This window comes from Cydia pomonella, chromosome 6, assembly GCF_033807575.1.
Source record: "Cydia pomonella isolate Wapato2018A chromosome 6, ilCydPomo1, whole genome shotgun sequence".
Taxonomy (NCBI): domain Eukaryota; kingdom Metazoa; phylum Arthropoda; class Insecta; order Lepidoptera; family Tortricidae; genus Cydia; species Cydia pomonella.
This window is the reverse complement of record NC_084708.1, coordinates 23,148,372-23,168,400: the sequence shown is the minus strand read 5'-3', so window position 1 is coordinate 23,168,400 and position 20,029 is coordinate 23,148,372. Positions and strand designations below refer to the sequence as shown.

General features: G+C 45.8%; 1 protein-coding gene across 1 annotated transcript in view; it reads right to left on the bottom strand.

The window, feature by feature from the left end:
* LOC133519320 (U2 snRNP-associated SURP motif-containing protein) overlaps positions 1–20,029 on the bottom strand; it is a 27,256-nt gene extending 7,227 nt beyond the window's left edge. Inside the window, exons 1-16 of the mRNA XM_061853359.1 lie at positions 19,030–20,029; positions 18,815–18,931; positions 18,282–18,375; positions 17,491–17,677; positions 16,673–16,841; positions 15,646–15,811; positions 14,632–14,795; positions 12,994–13,059; positions 12,799–12,842; positions 11,644–11,864; positions 10,926–11,037; positions 9,452–9,557; positions 8,510–8,646; positions 7,440–7,635; positions 5,620–6,988; positions 5,245–5,413 (exon numbers count right to left, since the gene is read on the bottom strand). Coding sequence (XP_061709343.1) covers positions 5,245–5,413; positions 5,620–6,988; positions 7,440–7,635; positions 8,510–8,646; positions 9,452–9,557; positions 10,926–11,037; positions 11,644–11,864; positions 12,799–12,842; positions 12,994–13,059; positions 14,632–14,795; positions 15,646–15,811; positions 16,673–16,841; positions 17,491–17,677; positions 18,282–18,375; positions 18,815–18,931; positions 19,030–19,035 — 3,323 coding nt within the window. The 5' untranslated portion in view covers positions 19,036–20,029. The remainder of the gene's footprint in view (positions 1–5,244; positions 5,414–5,619; positions 6,989–7,439; positions 7,636–8,509; positions 8,647–9,451; positions 9,558–10,925; positions 11,038–11,643; positions 11,865–12,798; positions 12,843–12,993; positions 13,060–14,631; positions 14,796–15,645; positions 15,812–16,672; positions 16,842–17,490; positions 17,678–18,281; positions 18,376–18,814; positions 18,932–19,029) is intronic.

The window sequence follows — 20,029 nt, the reverse complement described above, 5'->3', positions numbered from 1 at the left end:
TTTCGCTTCCGGAGTAGTGCGGGAAGTTGGAGCTTAAACACGACCCAATAGTAAAAGTGTCTTGACAAGCTCACGTCGGGCCTACGGCCTTTGGCCTTCGGCCCGCCGTTTCGCTTGTCTAAGACACTTTTCCTATTGGGTCGTGTTTAAGCTCCAACTTCCCCCTCTCAGGTGACGCTTCGGGCCTTCGGCCCTACGCGGAGCTCGGCCTTCGGCCTTCGCTGGCCTCGACGCGTCGCCGTCGGGCCTTCGGCCCGCCGGCTCCGCTTATCAAGACAGTCGACTTGGTAGAACGCTTGGGAGCACCGTACGCACGCAGCTCGGCCTTCGGCCTCGCTTTTAGTTACTGGGGGTTGCACGCTTGGGGGTCGGGGTGAAGGCTCCGGGCCTTCGGCCCTCCGCCGGGGTCGGCCTTCGGCCTCCCAGCCTGAAGCTCGCCCTTCGGGCTCGCTTAACCTACTTGGAAATTTGACTTTGCCCCTGTCCGCCGCCATTTTGGATTTTTCCAAAAAACTTTTTTTCATATGGTAATCTTGGCCCCCAGGCTCGCCGCATGCAAAATCTCAGCGCGCTCGGACCAACATTAAAAAAAGAAAAAAAAAAGTCGGCCATTTTGAAATTTTTTTTGATGCAGTTTTATTTGTCTCGAGGCCCTCTATGACATTTGGTCGAGCACCCCCCACCTATCACGCACCGTTTGAGAGTTGCCATACAAAATGAAATTGACCATTTCTCCGCCATCTTGGATTTTTTCCAAATTTTTTTTTTTCCATAGGAGTCATTATGGCTCCGAGATACCGCGACCGAAATTTCAGTTATGTGTTGTTGTTGTAGTGTTTGTTGTTGTTGCTGTTGTTTAGGTGTAAAAGTTTGTGTTTTCCAAAGGGAAAAGGTAAAGCAGTTGTACTTTTGCTTGCAAGGAATGGTCCGCGTGCGAGCACGCACTCCCGCAGCTCGGCCTTCGGCCTCGCGTGCTTGGGCGATCCAATGGGACGCTCCGGGCCTTCGGCCCTACGCGGAGCTCGGCCTTCGGCCTTCGCTAGCCTCGACGCTTCGCCGTCGGGCCTTCGGCCCGCCGGCTACGCTTATTAAGACAGTTGACTTGTTGCCGGTTCGCTTTATAACTTTTCCCGTTATTTTTGTTGTCATTAATATAAAGAAGATTTGTTTTCCAAAGGGGAAAGTTAATGCGGTTGTACTTCCGCTTTGGGCCGCACTCTCGCAGCTCGGCCTTCGGCCTCGCGTGCTTGGGCGATCCAATGGGACGCTCCGTGCCTTCGGCCCTACGCGGAGCTCGGCCTTCGGCCTTCGCTGGGTTTCGAAGCTCAGCGTCGGGCCTTCGGCCCGCCGCTTCGCTTATTAAAACACTTAACTTGTAACCGGTTCGTTCTATAAATGCATTTTTCCCGTTATTTTTAGTATAAAGAATATTTGTTTTCCAAAGGTGAAATGTAATGCGGTTGTACTTCCGCTTTGGGCCGCACTCTCGCAGCTCGGCCTTCGGCCTCGCGTGCTTGGCCCATCCAGTGGGACGCTCCGGGCCTTCGGCCCTACGCGGAGCTCGGCCTTATTAAGACACTCGGGGAGGGTTGGTTTCGCTTCCGGAGTAGTGCGGGAAGTTGGAGCTTAAACACGACCCAATAGTAAAAGTGTCTTGACAAGCTCACGTCGGGCCTACGGCCTTTGGCCTTCGGCCCGCCGTTTCGCTTGTCTAAGACACTTTTCCTATTGGGTCGTGTTTAAGCTCCAACTTCCCCCTCTCAGGTGACGCTTCGGGCCTTCGGCCCTACGCGGAGCTCGGCCTTCGGCCTTCGCTGGCCTCGACGCGTCGCCGTCGGGCCGTAGGCCCGCCGGCTCCGCTTATCAAGACAGTCGACTTGGTAGAACGCTTGGGAGCACCGTACGCACGCAGCTCGGCCTTCGGCCTCGCTTTTAGTTACTGGGGGTTGCACGCTTGGGGGTCGGGGTGAAGGCTCCGGGCCTTCGGCCCTCCGCCGGGGTCGGCCTTCGGCCTCCCAGCCTGAAGCTCGCCCTTCGGGCTCGCTTAACCTACTTGGAAATTTGACTTTGCCCCTGTCCGCCGCCATTTTGGATTTTTCCAAAAAACTTTTTTTCATATGGTAATCTTGGCCCCCAGGCTCGCCGCATGCAAAATCTCAGCGCGCTCGGACCAACATTAAAAAAAGAAAAAAAAAAGTCGGCCATTTTGAAATTTTTTTTGATGCAGTTTTATTTGTCTCGAGGCCCTCTATGACATTTGGTCGAGCACCCCCCACCTATCACGCACCGTTTGAGAGTTGCCATACAAAATGAAATTGACCATTTCTCCGCCATCTTGGATTTTTTCCAAATTTTTTTTTTTTCCATAGGAGTCATTATGGCTCCGAGATACCGCGACCGAAATTTCAGTTATGTGTTGTTGTTGTAGTGTTTGTTGTTGTTGCTGTTGTTTAGGTGTAAAAGTTTGTGTTTTCCAAAGGGAAAAGGTAAAGCAGTTGTACTTTTGCTTGCAAGGAATGGTCCGCGTGCGAGCACGCACTCCCGCAGCTCGGCCTTCGGCCTCGCGTGCTTGGGCGATCCAATGGGACGCTCCGGGCCTTCGGCCCTACGCGGAGCTCGGCCTTCGGCCTTCGCTAGCCTCGACGCTTCGCCGTCGGGCCTTCGGCCCGCCGGCTACGCTTATTAAGACAGTTGACTTGTTGCCGGTTCGCTTTATAACTTTTCCCGTTATTTTTGTTGTCATTAATATAAAGAAGATTTGTTTTCCAAAGGGGAAAGTTAATGCGGTTGTACTTCCGCTTTGGGCCGCACTCTCGCAGCTCGGCCTTCGGCCTCGCGTGCTTGGGCGATCCAATGGGACGCTCCGTGCCTTCGGCCCTACGCGGAGCTCGGCCTTCGGCCTTCGCTGGGTTTCGAAGCTCAGCGTCGGGCCTTCGGCCCGCCGCTTCGCTTATTAAAACACTTAACTTGTAACCGGTTCGTTCTATAAATGCATTTTTCCCGTTATTTTTAGTATAAAGAATATTTGTTTTCCAAAGGTGAAATGTAATGCGGTTGTACTTCCGCTTTGGGCCGCACTCTCGCAGCTCGGCCTTCGGCCTCGCGTGCTTGGCCCATCCAGTGGGACGCTCCGGGCCTTCGGCCCTACGCGGAGCTCGGCCTTATTAAGACACTCGGGGAGGGTTGGTTTCGCTTCCGGAGTAGTGCGGGAAGTTGGAGCTTAAACACGACCCAATAGTAAAAGTGTCTTGACAAGCTCACGTCGGGCCTACGGCCTTTGGCCTTCGGCCCGCCGTTTCGCTTGTCTAAGACACTTTTCCTATTGGGTCGTGTTTAAGCTCCAACTTCCCCCTCTCAGGTGACGCTTCGGGCCTTCGGCCCTACGCGGAGCTCGGCCTTCGGCCTTCGCTGGCCTCGACGCGTCGCCGTCGGGCCTTCGGCCCGCCGGCTCCGCTTATCAAGACAGTCGACTTGGTAGAACGCTTGGGAGCACCGTACGCACGCAGCTCGGCCTTCGGCCTCGCTTTTAGTTACTGGGGGTTGCACGCTTGGGGGTCGGGGTGAAGGCTCCGGGCCTTCGGCCCTCCGCCGGGGTCGGCCTTCGGCCTCCCAGCCTGAAGCTCGCCCTTCGGGCTCGCTTAACCTACTTGGAAATTTGACTTTGCCCCTGTCCGCCGCCATTTTGGATTTTTCCAAAAAACTTTTTTTCATATGGTAATCTTGGCCCCCAGGCTCGCCGCATGCAAAATCTCAGCGCGCTCGGACCAACATTAAAAAAAGAAAAAAAAAAAGTCGGCCATTTTGAAATTTTTTTTGATGCAGTTTTATTTGTCTCGAGGCCCTCTATGACATTTGGTCGAGCACCCCCCACCTATCACGCACCGTTTGAGAGTTGCCATACAAAATGAAATTGACCATTTCTCCGCCATCTTGGATTTTTTCCAAATTTTTTTTTTCCATAGGAGTCATTATGGCTCCGAGATACCGCGACCGAAATTTCAGAGCGCTCGGACCTTTTTGAAGTTTTAGAAAAAAAAAAAGTCGGCCATTTTGAATTTTTTTTTTCTTATTCAGATTCCACTCGGAGCCCTCTATGACATTTGGTCGAGCTCCCCCGACCTATCTCTCACCGTTTGGCATGTGGGGGATTCGAAAAAAATTCCCATACAAATTTTTTTTCGAGCTAAAAAAAAAAAAATTTTTTTTCGAATGCGGGGGCCCATATGTACCCACGTACCGGTTCTCGGCGCTCTCGGACCGTTTTGAAATTTCGGCGCCATTTTGAGTCGGCCATTTTGAATTTTTTTAAATGCCATTCCATTTGTCTCGGGGCCCTCTATGACATTTGGTCGAGCATCCCCCACCTATCTGTCACCGTTTAAAAGTTGCCATACAAAATAAAAGTGGCCATGGTGTCCGCCATCTTGGATTTTTTCCAAATTTTTTTTTTCCATACCGATCAAGAGGGCCCCGAGATTCCGTGACCGAAATTTGAGCACGCCGGGACCGACTTGAAAATCGGCCGCCATTTTGAATCCGCCATTTTGAAAAAAAAATGGCGGCCTCCGAAACTGCCCAGGGTCCTCTATGACATTTGGTCGAGCACCCCCCCACTATCTCCCACCGTTTAGCCGGGCCGTCAAACATTTTTCTGTCCCGATCCGGTAGACCGGATGTCGGATTTTTCCGGAGGTCACCGGACCGCCCCCTGTACGACCGTACCAAACTCGAATCCCCCCCGCGCCTCCTTCCGGGAGAACAATTCGTGTCGATTAATGTTCGGGCTGCAGCTTTATATAATATAGAAATCGTTCAACCTGAGGACTAAAACGCGGGAACTCGACCCGCCTTTCCCCGGTTGCCAAGTTCACGGGTTTAACACACTTTGACTAACAAGATGAAATTAAATGTATTCATAAGAAACCTTTGATTAGTTTGAGTACATATTCGAGTAATTTCTTCTGTACTCTTGACAAACGATCACATATTCACGTAGCTTAAATAGCTGCAGAACTTATAAGCACTAGTGCCATAATGCTTCCTTATATTTGATTTTGCAAAATATCTCTTTCTGACTTAAATAAAAGAAGTTTAACTTAATAAAATGTGAGCATTAAGTCTTTCGAAATAGATTACTTTCTGAATTAATAATATTTTTTTTTTCACAAATGTTCCTAAATAAATTTCAGTTTGAAAGAAAAATAAAATAAAAACAGTTTGCATGAAAAATGTATCACTACGTACGTATCAGGTTGTGGCGTGGGCGTGATCGAGGGTGCAGGAGGCGGCTGCGCCGGCTCGGGCCACGCGTCGGACGGCTCCACGCTCTCCCACTTGGACGGGACGAAGCCTCCCACCGGTCGTGACTTTTCCACTTCTAGGGGTATGCCGTCGATGTCTTCGTCTTCTTCCACTGTATATATAAGTGAAAAAAGTTGTACTCAAGTGGGATGCATCAAATACTACTCTAATGTTTGTAACCAGCCAGCGATGTATATCTACGTTTCGTCATACATCTAACCTGATGCAGGATGGTTCGATATCTTTTATCGTATTGTTTATCGAGCGTTATACAATCAGCGTTGTCGTCTCCCAAGCAGTATGTGGACGGTACGTTACCCGGCACGCCGTCGATGTCCGGCGCGGGCGGCGCGCGGCCGGCGGCCAGGCGGCGCAGCGCGGCGCCGTCCAGCGGCCCCGCGCCCCGGCCTCCCAAGCAGTATGTGGACGGTACGTTACCCGGCACGCCGTCGATGTCCGGCGCGGGCGGCGCGCGGCCGGCGGCCAGGCGGCGCAGCGCGGCGCCGTCCAGCGGCCCCGCGCCCCGGCCTCCCAAGCAGTATGTGGACGGTACGTTACCCGGCACGCCGTCGATGTCCGGCGCGGGCGGCGCGCGGCCGGCGGCCAGGCGGCGCAGCGCGGCGCCGTCCAGCGGCCCCGCGCCCCGGCCTCCCAAGCAGTATGTGGACGGTACGTTACCCGGCACGCCGTCGATGTCCGGCGCGGGCGGCGCGCGGCCGGCGGCCAGGCGGCGCAGCGCGGCGCCGTCCAGCGGCCCCGCGCCCCGGCCTCCCAAGCAGTATGTGGACGGTACGTTACCCGGCACGCCGTCGATGTCCGGCGCGGGCGGCGCGCGGCCGGCGGCCAGGCGGCGCAGCGCGGCGCCGTCCAGCGGCCCCGCGCCCCGGCCTCCCAAGCAGTATGTGGACGGTACGTTACCCGGCACGCCGTCGATGTCCGGCGCGGGCGGCGCGCGGCCGGCGGCCAGGCGGCGCAGCGCGGCGCCGTCCAGCGGCCCCGCGCCCCGGCCTCCCAAGCAGTATGTGGACGGTACGTTACCCGGCACGCCGTCGATGTCCGGCGCGGGCGGCGCGCGGCCGGCGGCCAGGCGGCGCAGCGCGGCGCCGTCCAGCGGCCCCGCGCCCCGGCCTCCCAAGCAGTATGTGGACGGTACGTTACCCGGCACGCCGTCGATGTCCGGCGCGGGCGGCGCGCGGCCGGCGGCCAGGCGGCGCAGCGCGGCGCCGTCCAGCGGCCCCGCGCCCCGGCCTCCCAAGCAGTATGTGGACGGTACGTTACCCGGCACGCCGTCGATGTCCGGCGCGGGCGGCGCGCGGCCGGCGGCCAGGCGGCGCAGCGCGGCGCCGTCCAGCGGCCCCGCGCCCCGGCCTCCCAAGCAGTATGTGGACGGTACGTTACCCGGCACGCCGTCGATGTCCGGCGCGGGCGGCGCGCGGCCGGCGGCCAGGCGGCGCAGCGCGGCGCCGTCCAGCGGCCCCGCGCCCCGGCCTCCCAAGCAGTATGTGGACGGTACGTTACCCGGCACGCCGTCGATGTCCGGCGCGGGCGGCGCGCGGCCGGCGGCCAGGCGGCGCAGCGCGGCGCCGTCCAGCGGCCCCGCGCCGCCGCCCTCCCACGAGCCGCCCGACGCGGGCGACGACCCGCCCGACCCCGGCTCCGACACGCCGTCTATGTTCTCCAGCTCCGCCTGTTCATTCACGCTTTTTTAGAACATTTCTGTGCAGTAACATTATTACTGAGGAGGCGTCCGTTAATTACGTGAGGGGATCGGGGATCAGGTCGAACCGATTCATAAACACAGGAACGATAACAAATAAGGTTTATGATCAATATAACACGCACAGATTGAGAGATAGATGTATTATTTGTTATAGTTATGTAGTGAAATATGTGAAAATTTAAATAAATCCAACACATTTCATTTATAATCACCGTACAACCTACAAGTTTTGAAAAATCGGGTCACCTAGCGGCCAGAAACAAATCAGCGGGGTCCACGGCACAGTCGGCCCAGGCTTGTAGTATGCGTGCCTTGTCCGTGTCCGTCCGTCCACGGAAGGCGTCGATAACTGCTAGGAGTAGGTCGGTGGGATACACTACACGGCCGAGTCGGCCCAAGCTTGTAGTGTGTGACGTACCTTGTCCGTGTCCGTCCGTCCGCGGAAGGCGTCGCTAGCCGCCAGTAACAGGTCGGCGGGGTACACGGCCCAGTCGGCCCAGGCCTGCAGTATGCGCGTGACGCGCGCGCGGAACCCCTCCTGCTGCAGCCGCGAGCCCATGCGCGACCACGCCAGGTGACAGTCGCGCATTATTTCGAGGAGACGGGATTGAATGCTGCACATCATTAAAATCTTTAGACTTTTTCTCTTTTAATAGTGTAGGAGGTAAACGAGCAGACGAATCGCCTGATGGTAAGCTATTACCGTCGCCCATAGACACCCGCAACACCAGAGGGGTTGGAAATGCACTTAAGTGAAAGTTTATAGACCGCGAGCCAGCAACAGATTTCCATGTCCAATCACCGCCCGGGCGAAAACTCGTATGTGGTTAACGGCTTTGTATGATGAACCCTCGTGGACGTCAGCTACCGCTCCGTTGGTGGATAGAGGAATGACAGCCATCGAAACACACCAAAATTTTAGTAATCGCCACCCGTTTGGTACTTTGTCAGATGATAGATGATGATGATAGTTCAGATGCTATTGTTAATTTAAAAAATCGTCAGCCGGTTGTATCGCGGTGGTAACAACGTCAGCTGGTCGCATGAACATCGCTTTACCTATTATTAATAGTAATTAAAAAAAATTAATCTTTGCATGTAGCATTCCACCAAGCGTTCCAAATAAATGGTTACGTAATTTACACATTATGCATACTTTGACATAAAGTGGTAAGGCGCATATTATTTACATGTTCATGTCATCAACTGACGGTCTTTCCACCGCCATACAACCGGCTGACTGTTTATTTAATTCATGATAGCATCTAAACTGTCATCTGACAAAGTACCAGCCGGGAGGCGATGACTGACGATATATGCTCCTGGCCCGCGGTCTATTAGTTTATCTTGTTTAATAACGGTTATCACAAATTTTATAGGCATTTAAAATTCCTAGTAACATTTTTCAATATTCCCTTATTTTACAACAAGCGGCCCGCCGCGGTTTGAATGATTATTTCGTTTTATTTAAGTGTATAATGAACTTACGCGCTCCTAAAAGCACTAGCGTTGGTGAGCTTGGCCTGCGCGTTGTGCAGGATGTCGGACAGCAGGTACAGGCGCGCCGCCCGCTTGTGCGGCGCCGTGTGCTCGCCCGCCAGCGACTCCGCCAGGCATTGCGTCACCTGCGACACGCGCGGGATTGGGTACTTGACACATGTTGAATATTATAACAAAATTTAGCTAAACAGATAGAAAATGAGCCATCCATTATAAAAAAGTTGAATTTAAAAAGACATATTTAGATTAAGGTCCGACCGAGATCTCGGCCTCGGTCTCGGTCTCGGCATTCTCGGCCAAAAATCGAGCCGAGATCTCGGTCTCGGCTCTCGGCCAAAATCGGCCGAGATTCTTGCCGAGACCGAGACTAGGCAATGAGTTATCATTGGTGAATTTGAATTTTCCGCACACAAGCGCCGGGGTCTAAGCCAACGGGTGTTGGTTGCATCGCCCGGTTGGTGTGACATTTTTTTATGATTTTGATTGGTTTCGTACCCACATTTTAAGCCAATTACTTATCAAATACTAAGTGTTGAGAATCCCATTGAATCTCGGTCTCGGTCTCGGCCGAGACAAAAAAAGCGTTCTCGGTCGGAACTTAATTTAGATTATAAAACAATTGTATGCCCCAAAATCCCAAAAAAAAAAACTTTTTAACTTTAAAAGAGAATAAATAAAATGGTACCATGCGATTCCTTAAATTTTATTAAAAAGTAAATTGTATGACAACTATATACAAAAACGCAATATTTTAGGGTGAAACTAGCGATTTTCTTGATCTTCCATACATTTAGGACAGACTAATGTAGGTAATGTGACGTTATAATATTATAAATATTTTATTTATATTATTATAAATATTTGTACGCAATGTGCTAAGCTAATAATTTTGCTGACTACATGTGAATTGCAATAAATACACTACAATACCTCCCCGGCCGCCTCGGCGTGCTCGAGGCACCACGCCATGGCCTCGCCCACGGCCGCGCGGCTCGGCGTGAGCCCCCGTATCAGTTCTTCGAGCCGATCGCGTTGGCTGCATGGAAAATTCATTACGTTATTGTTACAAATAATTAGTATTTTATACAATTGTGATATAAAAGAGAGCTTTTCAGTTGCTGAGTTGCCTAAGTAAGGTACGAGTTTGAAAACTTGATTATATCACTATTGTATAGAATACTTTTTCTACGAGTCATCTAAAATAAAACTTTTTTTACTATAAAACGTAAATAATTGAAAATTGGTAAGTATCTCAGTAGACAAAAATGTAGTACAAAATACATAACGCGTCTTCTTCTTCTTATCCAACCATTACAGTCAACCAGTTTTTTTTGACATTAGCTTTTGTCGCTGATCGTACTTTTCTTTCAACAGCCAACTCATCGAGACAACTCTAAGAAACCCAAAGACAATTCGGTTGCGTTGTTATATCACAGAGTTTATATGGCCTCCTCGTGACTCCATCATCAGATTGTAAAAGACATACAAGGTGTTTTTTATGGGGCTCTGAAGGCTACCTGAATGCTACCTGATTCCCTGACGCTAAGTCGAAATGATATTAGGGTACCTTCCCTAACTATTTAATTAAAGATAATTAACAATTACTGACTTAATTAACAAGTCCCTCAGGTCGATCCTTTGCGTTTTCTGGCCAAAAACCATTCGAAATGAAGACCTATGGAGTATATGCCGGCAAATACCCATTGACGAAGAAATTGCGACACGGAAATGGAGATGGATAGGACATACTATTCGAAGAGGGGAAACGAATAATGCTACCATAGCTTTCGCGTGGAAACCGCCGGACGGATGCCGTGGCTCCGCGCGTCCTGTACACTCTTAGTAATGGTCCGTCCTAAGAGAGCTACGAGCGGTCGGGTTGAGCTGGAGCGAGGCCAGAAGACGAGCTGAAGATGGGAAGGCGTGGCGCGAGCTTGTGAAGGCCCTTTGCACCTCTGAGGTGCTTTAGGACAACAACAACAACACTTACTGATTTTGTACAAAATATAGTCAACCGTCATATTTGCCAAAAAAAAGTGTATGACAATAAATTGCATTTCTGTGCAGAATCAAATGCTTCATAAAGCCCAACTTTAATTAAGGCACTAGAAAAGTCAAAAATGTAACATGTCTTTAAAAACAATCAAAAATGTTCTGTTTACACGCCACTCGGTTCTTTTACAATTTAACTATAAAAAAAATCAAATATCTAAGTACCTATTAATACTGGTAAGGTATAACTTTAAGGTAACTTAATTTAGGTATTTGTGTAGTAAATTCTATTTTTTGCATTAATTTTTGGCCATATGGTTGGTAGAAAATACCTAAAAAAAATTTTTACATCAAGTCTGCCTTTTCTACTGTTATTAGAGCAATACAGTTTAAAATAAATTAATATCCTCACTTATTGGACAGCGTGCCACGTATGTTCTCCTTCGACTCGTCCTCGTCGACCAGCTCGTCCGGCATGCCCGCGGTATACAGGTTCATGACCGGGGGACGCCATACTGAACCACCTGCAGCAAATATAACAATGTTAAGAAAAACAGGTCAGACACAGCTTATGGGTACAGAATACCACAGGGCGTGGGTAAGTCCTCATTAAGTTAACTTCTGTTTTTCGACGAATAATCTAAATTCCCACTTTGCGAAACCTTCTTCCTTAACTGTAATTAATTTTAACGTGAGACGAAAAAAAATAAATTAAAGTACATAATGATGAAGGAGATAGGACGAAAGGGAGACGGGGATTTGCGGGAGAGGGAGAGGGGATGAATAGGTGGGAGGGGGTCAGGGGGAGAGAACGAGGGAGTTACATATACAGATGCGTAGATTGGCAATGGGAAAGTAATGAGAAAAGGGGAATGGAGGGAGGGCTAGGGGATGGGAAGGAGAGATATTTACAAGGGGTGAGGGTAAGAGGGGGAGAGAGATGGTAAGTAAGGAGAAAATAAGATGGGGAGAGTGGATATGGTAAGTGGGCTGAGAGTAAAAGGGGAGAGAGTAAGAGGGGGAGAGAGGAAATGGTATGTGGGAAGAAACTAAGAAGGGGAGAGAAGAAATGGTAAATGGGGAGAGAGTAAGAGGGGTAGGTAGATGGGGAGAGGTACATCCGCTGTCACCTTTGAACATGCGGAAGTCGTTGTTGGTCCACTGCTTGGGCGAGTCACCCTGCAGCATGGAGAACAGCTTCCAGCGGTAGTAGACGTGCGCCGGCGACTGGTTCTCGAACAGGAACCGGAAGAACGGGTTGTTCATCTCCTTGTTCATGATGATAGCCTCGAACATCGGGCCCTCGCGGATCACGAACTCCACCATGCGGTGGATTAGCATTAGGATGTTCCTGTGGAACAATAATAATTTGTATGCTTAATTGTTTTTTTTTTTTCAACGAAATAATAGTTTTTTCTTACTTTAGAGGTGCTTTTATTTGTAGCTTGCGGTTCCACGTGGTTATTATGTATACAGTATATTTTATAGTATGTTACACCTATAGTTATACAATGTATAATTCTTTTGATATTATGTTACTAATGCTATCCTTGGAGGATATAACAACTGGAGACGCCTTATCTGTAATTTTCTGTACAAAATAGTCAGTCGATTTTCGCGGGGGAAGGGAATGTATGCCATGTCAGATAAACGTCAGTCCATACAATACATATGACCATTGGCCGAGGTTTTTGACAGAGGGGCTAAACTCTTAACCTTTTCAACGCTTTCTCCCTCGCATCAAAATGTGGCATACACGCCAATATGTCAACTATTGAGAAACGAATTTAAACCTTAACTGTCAACAGTAAAATTGCTTTGACAGCGTCTGCCATGACCTCTTTAGTGGTCGTTGGCGTGGTAGGCACGACAGCACACGACCACTTTAGTGGCTCTTGGCGTTCAATAGGTTAAAGGCGTCTCCAGTTATTAGTTCCTCCAAGGAGTGAGCAATAATAACAATTATCTCACGTGTTATTTAACGCAATTAATTTTACAATACCTATTTGGTGTTATTTTTGTTTATTATACGACGGGTATCCGCGTTGTATTCATAGTGTTTGTTTCAGGCCGACGAATATGTAAAGCTGTTGATGTCATAACATTTAAAGAGGGAATTCATTAAAAAAATAAAACCAAACGTCCTTCTCGATGGAAAGTTTCGGCGGCTTCGTGCCTCTCTGACGGTATTTATACAGTTTAACCGTTCAGTACGGACATAGTTTGAGTCTTACGGGGGAGAAAGGGGGGATGTACTTGTTTACTACAGAAATGGTAAACCTTACCTTTCAGTTGGAATCACTACTTTGACAATCGACTGTGAAAGTATCTGGAAAATAAATATTTCATATAAGTAAAAGTTGTGCTCATTGTACATATAAATACCCTTACCGAAATTCGAACCCAGGGCCATAAAAAAACTGTATTATTACGTTTGTACCATTATATTAAAAAATATCCTGTATTCCAAAAACACGTACCTCTTCGTAAGCCTGCCGGTCCTCCGGGTCGCTCGGGTAGTACTCGCCCGGCCGGACTCGTGGTATCTGCAACAACACGAATTTGAACCCTAATACGAGCCCATAGAGCCGATATTGTGTGAGTAAAAATAGTAAGTAATAAACACTTTACTGTATATGAAGGTGGATCTATGAGCTGTAGAACTCGCTCGCGACCATGATTCCGCCATTTTGGAAAATTTCCAAACAATGAATCACCAAAAATGAATCTATACAATTATTGAATCTGCTCACAAAAGACCAAAACATTTTGTTATTTAATATTATTTAGCTTCAAAAACTAAACTTTGTAGGTTGTACAGTCACGTCTGAAAATATAGATACGGAATAAGTGGCAAAAATATGTATACATGGGCAATAAGGTCGTGTATACATATTATTGGCACTTTGTCTGTATCAATATTTTCAGACGTGACTGTACAACCGCCATATTCGTTTAATGTTATGAGGGCTGCGCATGTTTAGTTCTGCTGTTTGGTGCTAAATAATATGTGACGTTATCTATGAAAAGGGACCTTATTGTTGATTTTTGCCTCTGCCGTGACAATAGTGAGTGACTCTGTAATGCTATTTAAAACGTTTAATGTATCTTTCATAGCTGTTGGAATTGCTTGTATAAATAAATAAATAATAACCGACTGCCTAAGTTAAATAGTTATCCTATATACAATGTGTTTGTACACGTATAGTGGAGCCTTTAACCACCCCCATACCTGTTTTTTCCCAACCATTTTAAAAATGCACCGTTTCAAAGTTTTATGGCGCTAAACACGACTGACCTTGGTTAATGTACCATTGTCTGTTCATTTACCTATCGCACACTTACGAATTAGGGCGCAGCTTATGAATTAGGGCATAAATTTCAAGAATAAAAGTTTCAGAGAATTTTCCACAATTACTCGAAACTCAATTAATTACAAAGATAAAAATATACTTTTTTTATATTTTATCTTTTTATTCGAAAACGAGGTTGTTGACCTGTACTTCTTTAATTGTTAAATACCTGGGCGACCGAGCTTTGCTGGGTTATAACTATTTATTGTAATATGGTGGTGTATAGGTGATAATCTTAACTAAATTTTTTTACTAAATTAAACTTGTCTAAAACAATAAAAATTAAAAAATTATATATAAACTTGAACTAAAAAAAAAACAAAAGTTAGTCACCGGGCGAGATTCGAACCCGTAACACTAGTTTAGCAGTCCGCGTCTTAACCCGCTGGACCAGACGGACAGTCGCCGGCAACACGAAATTAGCGACCATATTCTGCGTCGAAAGAAAAACGCATGAAAACTCGAAAACACGCGTTTTCCCAAACATAAGATCGATTGTTTACCCCCCAAAACCGCCATATACCAAATTTCAGCAAAATCGTTAGAGCCGTTTCCGAGATCCCGGAAATATATATACAAGAATTGCTCGTTTAAAGGTATAAGATAAATGATAAAAAGTTGACATCAAAATAATAGCCCTAGTTAAAACATTTTACAAGTTACACGACTCCAAACAAGATCTTCTGTAATGTGCGTCGAACTAAATTGCTTTAGTTCCAAATAATCGGGCGGCGGGCAATTATTGTTTAGAAGCAAGTGGTGAACCTTGTTGGCGCGGTGCCGGGGCGGCTGCGCGTTGAAGGGCAGGCCGGAGGGCGGCGGCGGCTGGCACGGCGTCTGCAGCACCGGCGGGATGTAGATGGGCACGGGCGGGATCACCACGGCCTTGCCCCAGCCCAGCTTCATCTCGTAGCTCATTATCTCTTTGCCTGTACCAACACATACCACCCGGCTGCTATAGTTATTCACGCCTCCATACTAATTGGCACGATCAGTAACAAAGAATCATGGAAATAATGATTGTTTATTTATTAACTAACTTACACTAACAGATATACCAGGCATGTAAGTTACTATACATTGAACTTAGTTTAACAAGACAACACTATACGAAACGGATAAACTTTATAAATATAACAAATTATTGTATTACTACTATATACTATATAAATGACTAATAACACTAATATTAGGACGGTGTAGTCGAGGGTATGGAGATCGACTCCAAATACCGAGTTGCTGTGGCTAGGAGCCTCGGTTCCTTCTGTGAAAATATGTCTGTCTGGGGGTCGAATAGAAGGATATTTTTTTTTATTTTTTATTATTTTTTATTATAGGACATTATTACACAAATTGACTAAGTCCCACAGTAAGCTCAATAAGGCTTGTGTTGAGGGTACTTAAGACTTAGGTGGAAACGATATATATAATATATAAATATTTATAAATACTTAAATACATAGAAAACACCCATGACTCAAGTACAAATATCCATGCTCATCACACGACCACCAGGATTTACCAGGATTTGAACCCGGGACCATCGGCTTCATAGGCAGGGTCACTACCCACGAGGCCAGACCGGTCGTCAAAAGGATATTATGATGTCAAACGAACATAATATATATATGTTTACTTGTGATTTTTCGCAAATATCTTTAAAAGATATTAGTCAGTTTATGCACATGTTTTATTTTACAATTAGTGAACGTATCGATATATAAATCGCGATAAATCTATTAATTTCTTCAAACTACTCAGGGGAAAGATATACATTACCGTTGATACAGCGCAGCGCGCGCTCGCCGTCGCGGCGGCTCATGAAGGCCACGAAGCCGCAGTTGCGGCCGCGGGCCTTCTCCTCGTCCGAGCGCGGCCACATGATCTTGATGCTGGCTAGCGGCCCGTAGCGGCCGAAGATCTCCATCAGCTGCTGCTCTGTTATCTGCAAGAGAATTTACATTTGAGACTTTGGACATATTAAGAGGTTAACTTAACATCTGTTTAAAAAACTATACCTGATGTACTAAATCAATTCAGTTTTGGAGATAAATGGAATCATTGATCATTCGTTTACATGAACATACAGCATACAGTCTCTTATCCTTGATTCATATCGACACATGACTGGTCTGGCCTAGTCGGCAGTGACCCTGCCTATGAAGCCGATGATCCTGAGCTCGAATCTCAGTAAGGGCATTTATTCGTAAGATAAACACGGATATTCCTGAATCTTGGACGTTTTCTATGTATTTAAGTATTTGTATATTATATGTATGTATCATTGTCTGAGTCACAAGCCTTCAACACAAGTCTTCTGGAACTCTCTATGGGGATTAGTCAATTTATGTAAGAATGTCCTATAATATTTATCGTGTTTTATTATTTTTTAATTTTTATATACCGTCTCCATTCAATTAGGAGTAAAAATGATCTTTCATTACATTAGGTTGTGTAAGCAGGACTAGTTAGTAACAGTGTGAAATATTTTAAAATAAATAATAGTAAAGATGCTGTATTTAAAACAAATTTTGTCAGACCATGCACAAAATAAAGCAGTAGAAAACTGTCACACTCACAACAAATCAGTGGCGAATAATTTGACAGTCCGAAAAAGAAGCCTCATTAGTCAGTCAATCACACTCACACTAAACCCTACTGCCGGTGGAAAGATTGCCAGAGCTCGACGAGGGTGTGGAGTGTTAGGGTCGGCAACGTGCATGTAACACCTCTGGAGTTGCAGGCGTCCATATGCTACGGAGACTCGCCACCAACATAGTATAAAAAACCCTTTTGTGGACTTTACCTTAGGATTGAGGTTGCCCAGGTACAAATTAGTTGTATTGGGGTCTCCAGTATCATAGGAACCGACATCAGGCAGAAGCTCCAACGAGGCTGGCTCAGCACCCACTGGAGCACCTCGTTCTCGCAGGACATTCTTATATTTGTGCCGTTCTGAGCGCTCCTCTTGTATCCTACAAGGAATTTTATAATAAGTTTATGGTAAAAATTTCATCTTTTCTTGCTGACTGTATTTTTCTTACCACAGGCAACTAATACTCATTGAGACAATTCTAAAAACCCCGAACACATTAGGTTGTGTTGTTTCATCACAAAGTTCTTATGGCCACCTCCTATCTCTATCATCAGATCAGCTCTATGGTACCATAATATTGTTTTGTCATCCGACTTACATATGCATGAAAATTTTCAGCTCAATCGGAAATCGGGAAGTGGGCTTCCAAGAATACTTACTAAGAAAACAACAGAGCAACTTAAATAGAAGCTTGTAAAAAGATCAACTAAAGGAGAATTACTATCCGACTAATACAACATTCAAACCTTCAAGAAAAAAGCATATTACTATCTTAAAGGCCGGCAACGCACTTACAACCACTCTGACATTGCGGGTGTCTATGGGCGACGGTAGAAGCTTACCATCTGCTTATTTCCTCCTTTATCATTAAAAAAAAGACGGAACTAGAACAACAATAAAGGTCTAAAGTTTAAGGAATAATTTTGCCATGAGGGCTAAACAGAGAGATCTATTTCAAGGGATGTATGTCTCATAAACTGTTACTATGAGTAGTTTGAAGATAATTAAATGTATTTAAAAATTCTTACATCCTCAATTCCTCTTTAAACAGTTCAAGATTGCTCTTCTTCTTGTCCTTGCTCTGCTTGGCCCGCAGCCTTGTCTGCTCGGTGGAGCGCTGTGCCAGGCTGCGTACAACATCCTCGGCGCTGGGGCGCTTGTCCTCAAATCGTGATGTAGGCTTGTAGAGCTTGCCGCGCTCTGAGGTGTCTTCCTCTGTAAAGCAGAATATTAGAAATAGTTCTCATGTGAAATTAGGTTAATACCAAAGACAGAGAGTCTAGGATAATTTTGTTGTTTTGATAATTCAGTGACAAAACAAAATATGGTGCAGTAGAGCGCCATCTGTTTAGTCTGGCAAAGTAGGGGTACATTTTATCTTTTGACTTTACCTCTCTCTCACAATAAATTACTCTGTTTCAACCTAATGAATGTGTTGAGCCATCTCAACTCTCATCTCATCCAAGCATTTTCTGGTTGCATCTTAAAGGACCCTACAGTAGACTTTCTTGGTGACATAGTTTGTTCTGTCCATTATGTAGAGCAGGGGTGGCCAACTTGATTAGACCCAAGATCTCCTGTTTACTAACGAAACCCTGTGCGATCTACCAATTACATACTTCTTGAAACCTCAGATAAAACTGGTCTACGTATTTATATTTTTTGCCTTGCCACAATCAACTGGACTAACAGTCGCGATCGACCTGTTAGCCACCCCTGATGTAGAGCAATGGAGGCCATTAGAGCTCTTTAATAAAACAATAGACTTTCGATATTGAGTTTGGACTTGAAAACCATTATTTATTAATACAAAACTCACTTCTAGCACCCGCATCATAAGTTCCAGCCTTCACCCAAACTTTAGAGGTGGTGCTTGGTGCTTCTTGAAATGTCTCCACAAATTCTTTGAACACCTGCAAATACCCAACATTTATTTAGTAAATAAGTATAGAAGAAAACGCTATAAGCAAAGGTATAGGCTTAGTGTAATAATGTGACTGGGAAGTCCAAATCTGTGCCAATGACTCAATCTCAAATGTATAGTATGAAATGGACAATGAATGGCTCAATTTTATGACTATTCATTGCTTAGTAAAAGCCAGATAACTGTCAGTGAAAGATTTCGAGAGAATCTATGATGGTCCAAACAATATCAACCCATTAGATAGGTTGTTTTGGGGTACTGTTCAGTAGGCTACATTTTATTCAACAATTAGCAACAACTTTACGTCGTACTTGGTACATTTACGTAAATAAAACACAGCAAAACAATCAAAGAAACGTTCAACCACACCTAAACCTTTAAATTTGCATAATTTTGCCTGAAAAATATTCAATTTTGTTACAACTTACATGAGCTGCAGCTTCCTCTTCTTCCTTCTTCCGTAATTCTTCTAGCTCTTTCTTTGATAAATTCCGGGCTCCCATTGAGCCAGCTGAGAACGCTTGCAACTTCTGCTCCGGTATTTTCTAAAAATATTGGAGTGAACGTAAAAACATTTGTATATCGCCGATTAGACGGCTAGAGTTCAGGGTAATTTTACTATTAATAATGACTAAGAACAAACCTTCATTGTTCCATAAAGCTGATTCAGACTATTTTATTCGAAATTATAACTAAAAACAATTATTATTTTAATTGAAATCGGGATAAATATCACTGTTTTGTTTTATAACCTCAAATTTCTACATTTAGCTGTCATTTCTGTCAGTCAGTGTAGTCGACGCAACATACGTTCTTTTGCACGCACATTTTTCATTGAATTACTAGAAAAATCTACCAACAACATGCCACCCCAACAAAAAAAGTTTAAAATTAAAACGAACAAAATTGACATTTAACTTTAATTCATCATATGGAAGGTAGAGTTAATTCATCATATTATTTAACTGTACATACTTCAAATTCTTCGTTTCTCTTTTACTTTTTTTACTACTGTAACCTTTAGAACGAACGCGTTTGATTAAACATTAAAGCGTAATGGAACGTCGGCTTCTCAAAATGGCGGGAGCATTAGAAACAAAACTTGATAAAAGATAAACTAATTAGTAGTTAGTGCATTATTACTGTAAAGTGTATTTTATTTTAATTGACGAATTGTGGACTATTGTGTTTAATCACCAAGTTATAAGGTAAGTGTAATCCATTGCATTTTACTTAGGTAATAAAAGTATATCTTGTTTATTTTAATTTATCAGATCTACATATGTTCAAGTATCATCACGGAGAGCTGTATTAAGTGGTAGGTGGTAGTTATAAAACGTTTGTTCGTACTCTTGTGATGGTATAAAATATTCGATCGTAAACCTTTACATTCGAGTTAATAGAACTAAATGACGGTATTTAATTTACATCGTTTATGGCGACTACCGGCAGTTAATGAATAACTTCACTGAGATATTTTAAAGGCCGGCTTTTTTATGAATTGATCAAGGCTCAAACCACTGATCGCCCCTATAAGTACGATTCCCACTTAACGGGTGGAGTCGGAGCGTATTTCATATTTGTATGGCCGCAAGCCGGTCGGCTCCTTACGGACGCGGCTGGCTCCGATCGGACTCCATCGC